At 44.6% G+C, this 14,940-nt stretch overlaps 1 protein-coding gene across 1 annotated transcript in view; it reads right to left on the reverse strand.

Moving 5' to 3' along the window:
* LOC124008449 (alpha-actinin-3-like) overlaps positions 1-13,480 on the reverse strand; it is a 46,596-nt gene extending 33,116 nt beyond the window's left edge. The window contains exon 1 of the mRNA XM_046319734.1: positions 13,172-13,480. Within this exon, the coding sequence (XP_046175690.1) occupies positions 13,172-13,306 (135 nt within the window). The 5' untranslated portion in view covers positions 13,307-13,480. The remainder of the gene's footprint in view (positions 1-13,171) is intronic.
* Positions 13,481-14,940: the final 1,460 nt, after the last annotated feature.

Consider the following 14,940-nt stretch of genomic DNA (forward strand, 5'->3'; position numbering starts at 1 on the left):
AGTAATGTGCTGTCCTGTTCCTTCCTGTTCTATAGTAATGTGCTGTCCTGTCCCACCTGTTCTATAGTAATGTGCTGTCCTGTCCCACGTGTTCTATAGTAATGTGCTGTCCTGTCCCACCTGTTCTATAGTAATGTGCTGTCCTGTCCCACCTGTTCTATAGTACTGTACTGTCCTGTCCCACGTGTTCTATAGTAATGTGCTGTCCTTTTTCCTTCCTGTACTATAGTAATGTCCTGTCCCACCTGTTCTATAGTAATGTGCTGTCCTGTCCCACGTGTTCTATAGTAATGTGTCCCACCTGTCCTGTCCCACCTGTTCTATAGTAATAGTGCTGTCCTGTCCCTATAGTAATGTGCTGTCCTTTCCTTCCTGTTCTATAGTAGTCCTTTCCTACCTGTTCTATAGTAACTGTCCTGTCCCACCTGTTCTATAGTAATGTGCTGTCCTTTCCTTCCTGTTCTATAGTAATGTGCTGTCCTGTCCCACCTGTTCCTGTTCTATAGTAATGTGCTGTCTGTCCCACCTGTTCTATAGTAATGTGCTGTCCTTTCCTTCCTGTCCCACGTGTTCTATAGTAATGTGCTGTCCTTTCCTTCCTGTTCTATAGTAATGTCCTGTCCCACCTGTTCTATAGTAATGTGCTGTCCTGTCCGTGTTCTATAGTAATGTGCTGTCCTGTCCCCGTGTTCTATAGTAATGTGCTGTCCTGTCCCACCTGTTCTATAGTAATGTGCTGTCCTGTCCCACGTGTTCTATAGTAATGTGCTGTCCTGTCCCACCTGTTCTATAGTAATGTGCTGTCCTGTCCCACCTGTTCTATAGTACTGTACTGTCCTGTCCCACGTGTTCTATAGTAATGTGCTGTCCTGTCCTGTTCTATAGTAATGTGCTGTCCTGTCCCACCTGTTCTATAGTAATGTGCTGTCCTGTCCCACCTGTTCTATAGTAATGTGCTGTCCTGTCCCACCTGTTCTATAGTAATGTGCTGTCCTGTCCCACGTGTTCTATAGTAATGTGCTGTCCTGTCCCACCTGTTCTATAGTAATGTGCTGTCCTGTCCCACCTGTTCTATAGTACTGTACTGTCCTGTCCCACGTGTTCTATAGTAATGTGCTGTCCTTTCCTTCCTGTTCTATAGTAATGTGCTGTCCTTTCCTACCTGTTCTATAGTAATGTGCTGTCCTGTCCCACCTGTTCTATAGTAATGTGCTGTCCTTTCCTTCCTGTTCTATAGTAATGTGCTGTCCTTTCCTACCTGTTCTATAGTAATGTGCTGTCCTGTCCCACCTGTTCTATAGTAATGTGCTGTCCTTTCCTTCCTGTTCTATAGTAATGTGCTGTCCTGTCCCACCTGTTCTATAGTAATGTGCTGTCCTGTCCCACCTGTTCTATAGTAATGTGCTGTCCTTTCCTTCCTGTTCTATAGTAATGTGCTGTCCTTTCCTTCCTGTTCTATTGTAATGTGCTGTCCTTTCCTTCCTGTTCTATAGTAATGTGCTGTCCTTTCCTTCCTGTTCTATTGTAATGTGCTGGACTTGACACAGGCTGCTTATGGTGTGTTTATAAGGTCAACATCCTCACACTTCGCTCACATACAGGCACGGACGCACACACACCTTTACTATGGGGTCACAAACTCCACAGGAGCACTCAACTATGCAAAATACAGCGTGTTTCTAATCTTCAGGCACTGCTACCCTGATGAGGTCTGATGCTGTGGAGAAAAACAGAAGCAGCCTTTATCATTATAAATAGAGAAGACTGCCAGACAGACAGACAGCCAGCCAGACAGACAGACAGACAGCCAGACAGACATACACACATATACAGACACACACAGACACACACACACACGCATACACATTAACACACATTAACACACACAGACACACACACACACACATTTACGCACACTGGAGAGCAGCCACCGTCTGAGGGCTGTTTGATGCTAACAATTGTTAGAGGAGTCTGAGAAACGTGTGGCCTGCAAACCTTCACACAGTGAAAAGGCACCAGTTCCCCTTTGGCCGCAGTACATTGCTGCTCTCCCAAACACACAGGTGGGGGAACAATGAGAGAGAGAACAACCACTGTATGTACTCACACACACACACACTTACACATGTTCACAATGCAATGCTATACGCCCCCACGGTGACCCCACGGTGACCCCACCTGACCCCTAGTACATCCTAATACGCCACTGAAGCTCAACCTGTAAAGTGTAATTTTATAGACATTTTGCCTTTATAGCAGTCAGATTATTAATAGTATTTAAGTAAGTAAGTAAGTGTACATTGTGTAAAAACTCAACTCCTGATCCAGTCTTCTTCATCGCTGACTGCACTCTAAATAAATATGACATATTGTGGCACCTGATCTACAGACTCCATCTCAACTGTTTCTGCTCTACACCAACTAAGTAAAATGCTGACTTTCTTGACAGTGACTATAGCCATACAGTAACGTTTTAGTTTTTTGACAGCTGACAGAAAGAGTGGTCAATGCTTATATTACCAGTTGTCAGTGGTTACTTGTAATGTATGTATGTGAAATGTCTATTTTTTTTATTGAGTTTCATTATACAGTATAATGTAGGGGAGGGGGGCTAGGCCATACAACAGGTGTGACAGCACACCCCTCCCCACATCGCTCCATCCCCTCATGAGGGTTTTAAATATCCCTGAGGCCTGAACTTGGTTGCCTGAGGCCTGAACTTGGTTGCCTGAACTTGGTTGCCACCCCACCAGGACTCTTTGGGACAATGATATAAGAGTAGAACTGAGACCCCTAGCCCCCCTGCTCATCCCACCCCACCTTCCAACCTCAAATTCCAGCAATTCCACTTCCCATGAATCCCAAACAACCATTACCTCAAACACAACAGGACAAGAATAACACACATCATCAAATATATTCTCTTTTTTAAAATAGATCTTCAAAATAGATTTCAATTCAAAAGATGTCCAATGGTGCTGTATATCAGGAAATACATTTCGATTTTTGAAGCCAGTTTCCAAAAAAATGAGGAATCGTTTAGATTCTTTAGACCTTTTACAAGTTCCGCTTCTTCAAGTCACCAGATTTTCAGATTCCTACAGGGCCCGACTCTGGTCAAAGGTATGCACTATTAAGGGAATAGGGCCTCTGGAGGCCAGCATCCTAAACCCCAGGCCTAAAAGTTCTACATTTGGAGGATCAGGGGCTTTGGCTTGCCTTCGCTGCCATGCTGAATTAGCAGCATGGAGCCCTCCTCGTCAAAGCCCCCCCTCACACTCTCACATCTGATTGAATTGTATTTTTTTACCAGGTAGGTTGACTGAGAACATGTTCTCGTTGAAACCAACAACCGTGCAGGGACAGAGATGGAAGGAAACAGAGATAGGCCTCTAGCTACAACATCATCAGGATGAACAATGCTGCACTTTGACATTAACTCTGATCCCCAAACAATTATTAGACAGGAAATCGGAAATGGACAAAATGCTACAGGTTTAAAATGTGATTCTGTGTTCATGTGTTGCTTATTTATGTGTGTGTGTGTGTGTGTGTGTGTGTGTGTGTGTGTGTGTGTGTGTGTGTGTGTGTGTGTGTGTGTGTGTGTGTGTGTGTGTGTGTGTGTGTGTGTGTGTGTGTGTGTGTGTGATAAAGAGAGAGGGGGGGGCAGTGAGGGGAGGTTCATTAATGTGCCGTGGGCTCTGTGATTAATGATTGCAGAGGGGATAAATTGCTTAAATAGGGGAGTAGGATTTACAGCTGAGCGCCTGTCTTATATGAGGAGGGGAGCGAGGGGGGGTTCTAATTTCAGCAGGCGTGTCTCCTGTCAATAGGGCTAAACTGCTAGGACCTGTCTAGGATCAGTTCATCCAGGGTAAATGCTAGCCTTGACCATTAGGAAGTAAACACAATACTGATCTTAGATCAGATCATGACCTACCTTTTGTCTTTTACTTCCTGATGTCATGGGCCCCAATGTCCTGAGTTGTAACTTGTGACCAATGATGAATCTCTCATAAACTACAGCCTATCACTGGAACAATACTCAATCACAGCTCTTGTAACTGCCAGACTGAGGATTACCATGTTGTCAAATGTGAATAATACCAAACTCAATCTAAGATATACACTTTCAGTGTGAATATTACCAAACCCTATGTAAGAGATGTGCCATTTATATTTTCAGTGTCAACATTACCAAACGCAATGTAAGAGATGTGCCATATATATTTTCAGTGTGATGTGCCATGCCATTCCATTTTTATTTAACCTAAGGCAAGTCAGTTAAGAACAAATTCTTATTTACAGTGACAATCTACACCCGCCAAACCCGGACGACGCTGGGCCAAATGTGCGCAGCCCTATAGGACTCCCAATCACATTCGGTTGTGATACAGCCTGGATTTGAACCAGGGTGTCTGTAGTGACGCCTCTTGCACTGAGATGTAGTGCCTTAGACTGCTGTGCAACTCGGAGCCCTGAGTAATTACAGTATTCCAATTGTTAGAGATTGAACGGGATCTTAAGCACTTACAAAGTCATAACATATTGTATGAATTGGAATCCGTAACATAATATACCATACAAATATTTTTTTGCAGGATGCAACATATCAAATGAAATGGATGACATTGTACACAATAGTCCACAATTTTCAAGGGACCCGTTTTGGCTCCTGAATGCTACTTTCAAAAGTTATACAAAAGTCTGAAGATATACAAAACCTCTTTAAAGGGAGGTATGACTATAGGTGTCAGTGTAAGTGTTGTCGCTGAGTCACAATCACCAACCTCCTCTGAGCTAGCAGTTCTATTTTGTTATGACCTCATAAAACAGGATTCTGATATCAGATTATATACACACGCAGAAAGGGATTTACTGCTGAAAGTGGCGATGGTGTTTCACACACATACAGACACACAGACACAGACACACACACACGTACAGAGAGAGAGCGATACACAATACACACACACACTCCTCAGCCCCCCCCACACACACACACACACACACACACACACACACACACACACACACACACACACACACACACACACACACACACACACACACACACACACACACACACACACACACACACACACACACACACACACACACACACACACACAGAGAGCGATACACAGTACACACACACTCCTCAGCCCTTCCTGCTCCCTCCCAGGACTCCTAGCTCCACTAAGGTAGTTTATAGAAGCCTCCCTACATGGACACAGCTTCTGGAATAGCAACTGCCATCTGATCTCACTACAAGCTCTCTATCTCTCTCTCACCTCACCTACACACACACTCTCTGTTCGGTTGGCCAGTTCAGTTCTGTCTTGCACTCACTTGCAGTGCGGGCAGTGTCAGACGGACAACTTATATCAGTGAACAACGCATTCTCAAGCAAGTACCATTGAACTCTGGTCCCACATCTGTTTGCGCTGCCTTTAGTCCAGTGGTCGAAACACTCATTGTCAAATACTCAACATCATTTCCTGACTCTCATAGACACATAGACACCCTAATCTCATTCAGTCTATCCTATCTCCCCTAGTCTATCCTATCTATCCTATCTCCCCTAGTCTATCCTATCTCCCCTAGTCTATCCTATCTCCCCTAGTCTATCCTATCTATCCTATCTCCCCTAGTCTATCCTATCTATCCTATCTCCCCTAGTCTTTCCTATCTCCCCTAGTCTATCCTATCTCCCCTAGTCTATCCTATCTATGCTTTCTCCCCTAGTATATCCTATCTCCCCTAGTCTATCCTATCTATGCTTTCTCCCCTAGTCTATCCTATCTCCCCTAGTCTATCCTATCTCCCCTAGTCTATCCTATCTATGCTTTCTCCCCTAGTCTATCCTATCTCCCCTAGTCTATCCTATCTCCCCTAGTCTATCCTATCTATGCTTTCTCCCCTAGTCTCCCATAGTCTATCCTATCTCCCCTAGTCTATCCTATCTCCCCTAGTCTATCCTATCTCCCCTAGTCTATCCTATCTCCCCTAGTCTATCCTATCTCCCCTAGTCTATCCTATCTCCCCTAGTCTATCCTATCTCCCCTAGTCTATCTATCCTATCTCCCCTAGTCTATCTATCCTATCTCCCCTAGTCTATCCTATCTCCCCAAGTCTATCCTATCTCCCCTAGTCTATCCTATCTCCCCTAGTCTATCCTATCTCCCCTAGTCTATCCTATCTCCCCTAGTCTATCCTATCTCCCCTAGTCTATCCTATCTCCCCTAGTCTATCCTATCTCCCCTAGTCTATCCTATCTCCCCTAGTCTATCCTATCTCCCCTAGTCTATCCTATCTCCCCTAGTCTATCCTATCTCCCCTAGTCTATCCTATCTCCCCTAGTCTATCCTATCGGCTACATTCTGTATTTGCCTCTTTTTTGCACTAACTCTCTTTCACTGACTAATAACATGCACACATATGCATACAGCCACACACACACGTTCACACGCTGCTGCTAGTCCCTTTACCCCTATCTATACGTACACTACATACAGTGCCTTCAGAAACCCCTTGACTTATTACACATTTTGTTGTGTTCAATAAATACAAAATCTCACCCATCTACACACAATACCCCATAATGACAAAGTGAAAACATGTTTTAATAAATGTTGGCAAATTTGTTGAAAATGAAATATCAAATCAAATCAAATTTATTCATATAGCCCTTCGTACATCAGCTGATATCTCAAAGTGCTGTACAGAAACCCAGCCTAAAACCCCAAACAGCAAGCAATGCAGGTGTAGAAGCACGGTGGCTAGGAAAAACTCCCTGGAAAGGCCAAAACCTAGGAAGAAACCTAGAGAGGAACCAGGCTATGTGGGGTGGCCAGTCCTCTTCTGGCTGTGTCCCGGGTGGAGATCATAACAGAACATGGCCAAGATGTTCAAATGTTCATAAATGACCAGCATGGTCCAATAATAATAAGGCAGAACAGTTGAAACTGGAGCAGCAGCACAGTCAGATTAGAAATATCTCATTTACGTAAGTATTCAATACATGCTAGAATCACTTTGGCAGCGAATACAGCTGTGAGCCTTTATAAACTCAGCAACAAAAGAAACGTCCCTTTTTCAGGACCCTGTCTTTCAAAGATAATTCGTAAAAATCTGAATAACTTCACAGATCTTCATTGTAAAGGGTTTAAACACTATGTCCCATGCTTGTTCAATGAACCATAAACAATGAATGAACATGCACCTGTGGAACGGTCGTTAAGACACTAACAACTTACAGACGGTAGGCAATTAAGGTCACCGTTATGAAAACTTTGGAGACTAAAGAGGCCTTTGTTCTGACTCTGAAAAACGCCAAAAGAAATATGCCCAGAGTCCCTGCTCATCTGCATGAACGGGCCTTAGGATGCAGCAAGGAGGCATGAGGACTGCAGATGTGGGCAGGGCAGTAAATTGCAATGTCCGTACTGTGAGACGCCTAAGACAACACTACAGGGAGACAGGACGGACATCTGATCGTCCTCGCCGTGGCAGACCACGTGTAAACGACACCTGCACAGGGTCGGTATATCCGAACATCAAACCTGCGGGACGGGTACACGATGGCAACAACAACTGCCCGAGTTACACCAGGAACACACAATCCCTCCATCAGTGCTCAGACTGTCTGCAATAGGCTGAGAGGGGCTGGACTGAGGGATTGTAGGCCTGTTGTAAGGCAGGTCCTCACCAGACATCACCAGCAATAACGTCACCTATGGGCACAAACCCATCGTCACTGGACCAGACAGGACTGGCAAAAAGTGTTCTTTACTGACGAGTTGCGGTTTTGTCTCACCAGGGGTGATGGTCGGATTCACGTTTATCGTCGAAGGAATGAGCGTTACACCGAGGCCTGTACTCTGGGGCGGGATCATTTTGGAGGTGGAGAATCTGTCATGGTCTGGGGCGGTGTGTCACAGCATCATCGGACTGAGCTTGTTGTCATTGCAGGCAATCTCAACGCATATAGCCATGTTATTTTCTACTCACTACATATAGCCATGTTATTTTCTACTCACTACATATAGCCATGTTATTTTCTACTCACTATATATAGCCATGTTATTTTCTACTCACTATATATAGCCATGTTATTTTCTACTCACTATATATAGCCATGTTATTTTCTACTCACTATATATAGCCATGTTATTTTCTACTCACTATATATAGCCATGTTATTTTCTACTCACTATATATAGCCATGTTATTTTCTACTCACTATATATAGCCATGTTATTTTCTACTCACTATATATAGCCATGTTATTTTCTACTCACTATATATAGCCATGTTATTTTCTACTCACTATATATAGCCATGTTATTTTTTACTCATTATTATTCGTTATTCACTTTGCCAATATTCCAATTTTGATCTTTAACTTATCGTTAACTCTGCATTGTTGGAAAAGGACCCGTAAGTAAGAATTTCACTGTTAGTCTACACCTGTTGTCCACAAAGCATGTGACAAATAACATTTTATTTGATTTCAATTGATATCTACTTCTCTACCAACACACACACAGACACACACGGACACACATGGACACACACGGACACACACGGACAAACACAGACACACATAGACACACACAGACACACATAGACACACACAGACACACACAGACACACACACACCATCAAAGCCTACTTCCTTGGGCTCCCTGAGCAGCTTACAGGCCTTACAGAAAGACAGTAACCACAACAACAACCAGTGATCGTTTTCTTGATGGATCAATATCTACTACTCAAAGATAAGCTCTCAAGCGTCCACGCCAAGCCTATGAACACTGACTGAGGTTGCAAACATAGTGCACTACAGGTCCATAGGGCTCTGAAACTGAATCTGGTCAAAAGTAGTGCACTATATAGGGAAAGGGTGCCATTTGGGACACAGGTATGAGAGTGATCCTCTTCCTACGGGAATAAGCCCAATGCGGAGTGGTTCACATTACATAGGCCCCTATAAAATCAGTTTCATTTTTAGCCTGATTCCATTTCCTTTTTCCCCAATGTATTTTTCTCCGTTTGTGTTTCCAGCTTTCCGTTTCCCCCAGTTTCTTCAGCTTCCCGTTTTCCCCGTTTTTTCAGGTTTTAACTCTCAAAATCACACTTTAAAAAAAGAAAAACAACTAAATTGGATGTTCTCAGTCCACAACAATGCTTAAACTGCATCAGGAGACCAATTTTGAGGTCTGGGATAAATGTTTTTATTCCATTTTTTAGTATGTAGTTACCCTTTAATGGGAGTGACCACCAGCAAGAGAGTGTTGTTTGGTTAGCGATGTTTCTGGGACGCTCATATGATTGCAGAGTTTGCAAAACAAACGGCTACTGGATTGATGCAAATAATCATGATATCATTTTGCCAGGTACACAAAAGCTACTTTGTAGTTAACATTTAATTGAGCGCAGATTTTATAGAGCCCTAATTGCATACTCTGGGTTTTCAGCTACTAACTGGCTAGCTAGCTGAATAACTGCTTGGCATCTCAGTAGCTCATCCTAACACTATGCGAACCTATATATAACCTATTACATATAACGGCAGCAGCCTCAGCCTCACATTCTGGGTTTCTTAGAAGGGGAAGGTGTAAGCTTACCATCCACAGGGGAATGGCCTCCCTGATCATATTAAGTTGACGTCTGTTGTTTCTGAGTGTGAAACTGTGAATAGTCCACATCCTGTCATCACTGTGGTGATGAGGGCCCTCCTTGGCCAACTTAACACTCTGTGGTGATGAGGGCCCTCCTTGGCCAACTTAACACTCTGTGGTGATGAGGGCCCTCCTTGGCCAACTTAACACTCTGTGGTGATGAGGGCCCTCCTTGGCCAACTTAACACTCTGTGGTGATGAGGGCCCTCCTTGGCCAACGTAACACACTGTGGTGATGAGGGCCCTCCTTGGCCAACGTAACACACTGTGGTGATGAGGGCCCTCCTTGGCCAACGTAACACTCTGTGGTGTAAATTTACGTTCATTTTTGTTTCGTTAGGGAGTAAGTTATATGTGTTTCAACTTAAACCTAAAGTGTTGCGTTATATAATGTAGTCTGTAAACTGTGTCTATTTTATGTTTTGCCTTGGGGCTTGAGTGCCTCCCGAGTGGCGCAGTGGTCTAAGGCACTGCATTGCAGTGCTGGAGGTGTCACTATAGACCCTGGTTTGTTCCCAGGCTGTGTCACAACCGGCCGTGATCTGGAGTCCTATAGAGCGGCGCACAATTGGCCCAGCAACGTCCGGGTTAGGGGAGGGTTTAGACAAGGTAGGCTGTCATTGTAAATAAGAATTTCTTCTTAACTGACATGCCTAGTGAAATAAAGGTTAACAAATATGCTTAATAACATTATAGTAACCTTTTTTATTGCATCAGTTACACAGAACTTGAAATACAGTAGAAATGTACAATACACTATTCCTTCTTAGGCTTACGGCACTTTCACATAAAAGTATTGGATCAAATCATACAAAATAGCTCCCTAGCTCTCTATTTGCAGAAAAGAATGGCTGTGACAGAGGTAAAGCCAGAGAGGACTGGGTATGTGAAAAGACATCGTTTACACCTTCCTCTCATCCATCATCCTTTCATTCTGAAATTCTTAGGTGGCCAACGCTCAGATACAATATATCACACCACTGTAACATGCTAATGACACTAGTGGCTTGTAAACTTAGTGACAAAAAACCTTGCCTTGAGACCTGAAGACTGGAGTTAGCGCCTCGTGTTAGGCTATTACCTAGGCTTTAGCTCAACGGGCTAACACAGTCTTGCGGCACTGGTTCGAACCTTGGTCAATCGCACTACTTCTCCACTTAGGACCAAGTGAAATATCAAAATCCGACCCTATACATGAAGGTTATATAGATAAATATACACCCAAAGTCAAAATGTACAAGTCACCGGCAGTGGCAATAAACTAAAATGAGTGTGTCGTCCATTTCTGAAGCCGTATCATGTTCAACAGAGTCACAGTGTGTTGACAAACACTTTATTACTGAGCCTGTCTGCAGCCAAGGGTTTTTCCACTGAAATCTGGAGCATGGGGTTAGAACAGGTGCCCAGAGCCTCTTTCAGATCCATTTCACCACGGAATGATGCAGCTTTCTATATTTATTACATCAGCTTCTTGAGCTGTTCCTTAAAGTGTGTGGGGGGTTGGGGGGTGAGTGTGTGTGTGTATTCTTGTGTGTGTGTGTGTGCGTGTGTGTGTGTGTGTGTGTGTGTGTGTGTGTGTGTGTGTGTGTGTGTGTGTGTGTGTGTGTGTGTGTGTGTGTGTGTGTGTGTGTGTGTGTGTGTGTGTGTGTGTGTGTGTGTGTGTGTGTGTGTGTGTGTGTGTGTGTGTGTGTGTGTGTGTGTGTGTGTGTGTGTGTGTGTGTGTGTGTGTGTGTGTGTGCGTGCGCGGCTGACAGGCACATATCGACTTACGCTCTATGAAGATAAACAGCTACACAACAACTTGTTGAGAAACAGAGAAGGTGTGAGAAAGACTGTTGGAGAGGGAACTGTCCAGGAGGTAGAAGAGAGAGAGAGAGAGAGAGAGAGAGAAGAGAGAGAGAGAGAGAGAGAGAGAGAGAGAGAGAGAGAGAGAGAGAGAGAGAGAGAGAGAGAGAGAGAGAGAGAGAGAGAGAGAGAGAGAGAGAGAGAGTGAGAGAAAGAGGGGGAGAGGGAGAGGAAGAAGAAGGGAGTAGAAAAGACAGCGAGAGATGGGGGAGGAACAGAAAGTGTTCAGGAGTATTTTTAGGACATGTTTATTCGTGGGCCTGAAACGAACCGTTGGTGTACTTCTATACGAGCCCCGTCTCTCCTCTCCTCCATTCCTCCTCTCCTCCATTCCTCCTCTCCTCCATTTCTCCTCTCCTCCAGAGTGGCCATCTGTTGACGTCTCTCACCCTTAAGGCCCTGTGAGCTCCTGTACATTCACTGTGTGAAGGAAACTGTCCCATCATAGTGAGACAGGGGAGTTCCATAGACTCAAACTAAGAAATAGAATATAGAATGACTGACTTCTATGGACTCAAGACCTGAAATGACTCCATACATTACCTAATGAATGCTTGTATGCATATACAGAGTTATTTTTGTATTCTGGTAAACTAATGGTAATTAAGTATACATAGGCCTAACCACAGGCCAAAGCTATGGGTGCCCAAATATAGAAATGTAAGCCTATGACAGCTTAGCTGACAAACGGTCATGTATGGCCAGTTTGGTCATATGCTCAATGAATTCCCTATTGTAGTATGGTTGTCCCCATCCAGGTTTAGGCCAGACCATAGAGCATATGCAGGCGAGGCGGACGTCATCGCTAACTGTCACATCAGACCATTTGACTTTTAGGTTTGACAGCTAAAGTTCATTAAATGCACCTGTCAACCTCTTTCGCGAGTAGGGCAAGGCCAACTGATCGCTAAGACAACGGGTGGGCCCAGGTCCCTTCACAACTCTCTACTCTAGGCTACACGACACTTCCTCAAGCACAGACTAATAATGGACACTCTCCCTTAGATAGACAACTTGCAGTTTTGAGAGATAGAGTTTAAAAAGCATTCCGTTTCTAATGTATCAACGTATATCTCTATGTGTATAGGCCTGCTTTTATTGTGTAGGTCTAACTATTGACTGGTAGGCAGAAACATAGCTTAGGATTTCTGTAATTGGTCAAGTTGTGCCTATAGTGCATTGTGACCTGTTGGAAAAGTCGTGCGTAAAAGTCCCTATTTGTTGTATTGGTAAGCTTAAATATGTGGGGGTGGATATATATAAGTGCCTCTGGCAGGGAAATAAGTGAAAGTCAACAAATATCTAACCGCTCTGCTCATAGCTTCCAGGACTGAGAGGGGCAGGTTCGTGCTCCAACTCCTTAGCTCAGCAGCCAAGACGCAACCACCCACTCTCTCTCTCTCGGTCGTTTATGCTGTTTCATATGACAACTTTAATAACTTTTAAATGGGATTTAGTAGCCTACGTGACATCCATTTGGTTCTGCCCGTGGGTACGTGTTGAACTCATAAAACACGCGCAACGAGTGGGCTAGACTCAAGCCAGACACACAAGCGCCCGTAACGCACAACGGCCGCTCCAGCCAACACTCAACCGCCACAGTGACTTCACTCACCCACCGCCCGATCCCAAAGGGGGCCTACCTTTCGCTGCTGTTTCTCCCAGGCGGGGTCCAGCAGTAGGTCCCTGTCCCACTCATCCTCTGGCGTCATGTACTGGTGTTCCTCGTTCATCATATAAGAGGTGGTGTATTGCGCTTGGGTTTCGACAGCCATCATCACGCCTTGTTGGGGTTTCTAGTACCCCCTTCTGATTATGTAGAAAATAAACGAGAAGGAACCCTCCTTGGGCTTGAAGAGTCGCTGTCTGTCAGGTGTGCTGGTCAGGAGAAAGAAGAGGCAGAGGCAGAGTACAGACTGCGGCGGAGGTGCAGCTCCCACTACCAGAAGCTCTGCTTGGCGGGTGCTTCTTTCCAAAAGTAGCACACGTGATCGCACCCCAAAAAGTGAGATACCGGGCGCACAGGTATCGGATTCACCCTAAAAAGGTGCAATGGGCGGGGTTGTGGTTGGGGAGTTGACCTATCCTGGGGCAGGGAGGACTGAGCGGGATGGAGACGTCAATCACACCGCTTACTGACATAATTTATAAGCAAAAGCTTGTGGAGTGCACCTGTTGCTTCTGGTAGGCACCACTATCCGGGAACCTTGGTACATCTGTCCCCTACACCCTAAGCTTAACCTCTACCCTTACCATAACCTTAAAGGGAAATAACACCACTTTTCAACCTCATATTCATCATCTCCAGCACCACCCCAACATCAACATACACTACATGATCAGAAGTATGTGGACACCTGCTCCTTGAACATCTAATTAAAAAATCATGGGCATTAATATGGAGTTTGTCCCCCCTTTGCTGCTATAACAGCCTCTACTCTTCTGGGAAGGCTTTCCACTAGAAGTTGGCACATTGCTGCGGGAACTTGCTTCCATTCAGCCACAAGAGCATAAATGAGGTCGGGCATTGATGTTGGGTGATTTGGCCTTGCTCACTGTCGGCGTTCTAATCCATCCCAAAGGTGTTCGATGGGGTTGAGGTCAGGGCTTTGTGCAGGTCAGTCAAGTTCTTCCACACCGATCTCAACAAACCATTTCTGTATGGACCTCGCTTTGTGCACTGGGGCATTGTCATGCTGAAACAGGAAAGGGCCTTCCCCAAATTGTTGCCACAAAGTTGGAAGCACAGAATTGTCTCGAATGTCATTGTATGTGTAGTGTGTAGTGTTAACATTTTTCTTCACTGGAACTGAAGGGCCTAGTCCGAAATATGAAAAACAGCACCAGACCATTATTCCTCCTCCACCAAACTTTACAGTTGGCACTATGCATTGGGGCAGGTAGCGTTTACCTGGCATCCGCCAAACCCAGATTTTTCTGTCAAACTGCCAGATAGTGAAGCGTGATTCATCACTCCAGAGAAGGCGTTTCCACTGCTCCAGAGCCCAACAGTGGTGAGCTTTACACCACTCCAGCTGATGCTTGGCATTGTGCCTAGTGATCTTAGGCTTGTGTGTGACTGCTCAGCCATGGAAACCCCTTTCATGAAGCTCCCGACGAACAGTTCTTGTGCTGACGTTGCTTCCAGAGGCAGTTTGGAACTCAGTGTGTGTTGCAACCGAGGACAGACCATTTTTACACGCTACGCGCTTCAGCATTCAGCAGTCCCGTTCTGTGAGCTTGTGTGGCCTACCACTTTGCGGTATGTGTATGTGAAAATGTTGCATTTATATGTTTTGTAGTAAAAAAGATACAAAAGTATTTCCAATGTCATCAACCAATTAGTGGACAATAAGGAGTCAATTAATAATTACTGCTTACTCATAATTGTTTAAAATCACGATGCATACTG

This window comes from Oncorhynchus gorbuscha, linkage group LG21, assembly GCF_021184085.1.
Source record: "Oncorhynchus gorbuscha isolate QuinsamMale2020 ecotype Even-year linkage group LG21, OgorEven_v1.0, whole genome shotgun sequence".
NCBI classification, from domain to species: domain Eukaryota; kingdom Metazoa; phylum Chordata; class Actinopteri; order Salmoniformes; family Salmonidae; genus Oncorhynchus; species Oncorhynchus gorbuscha.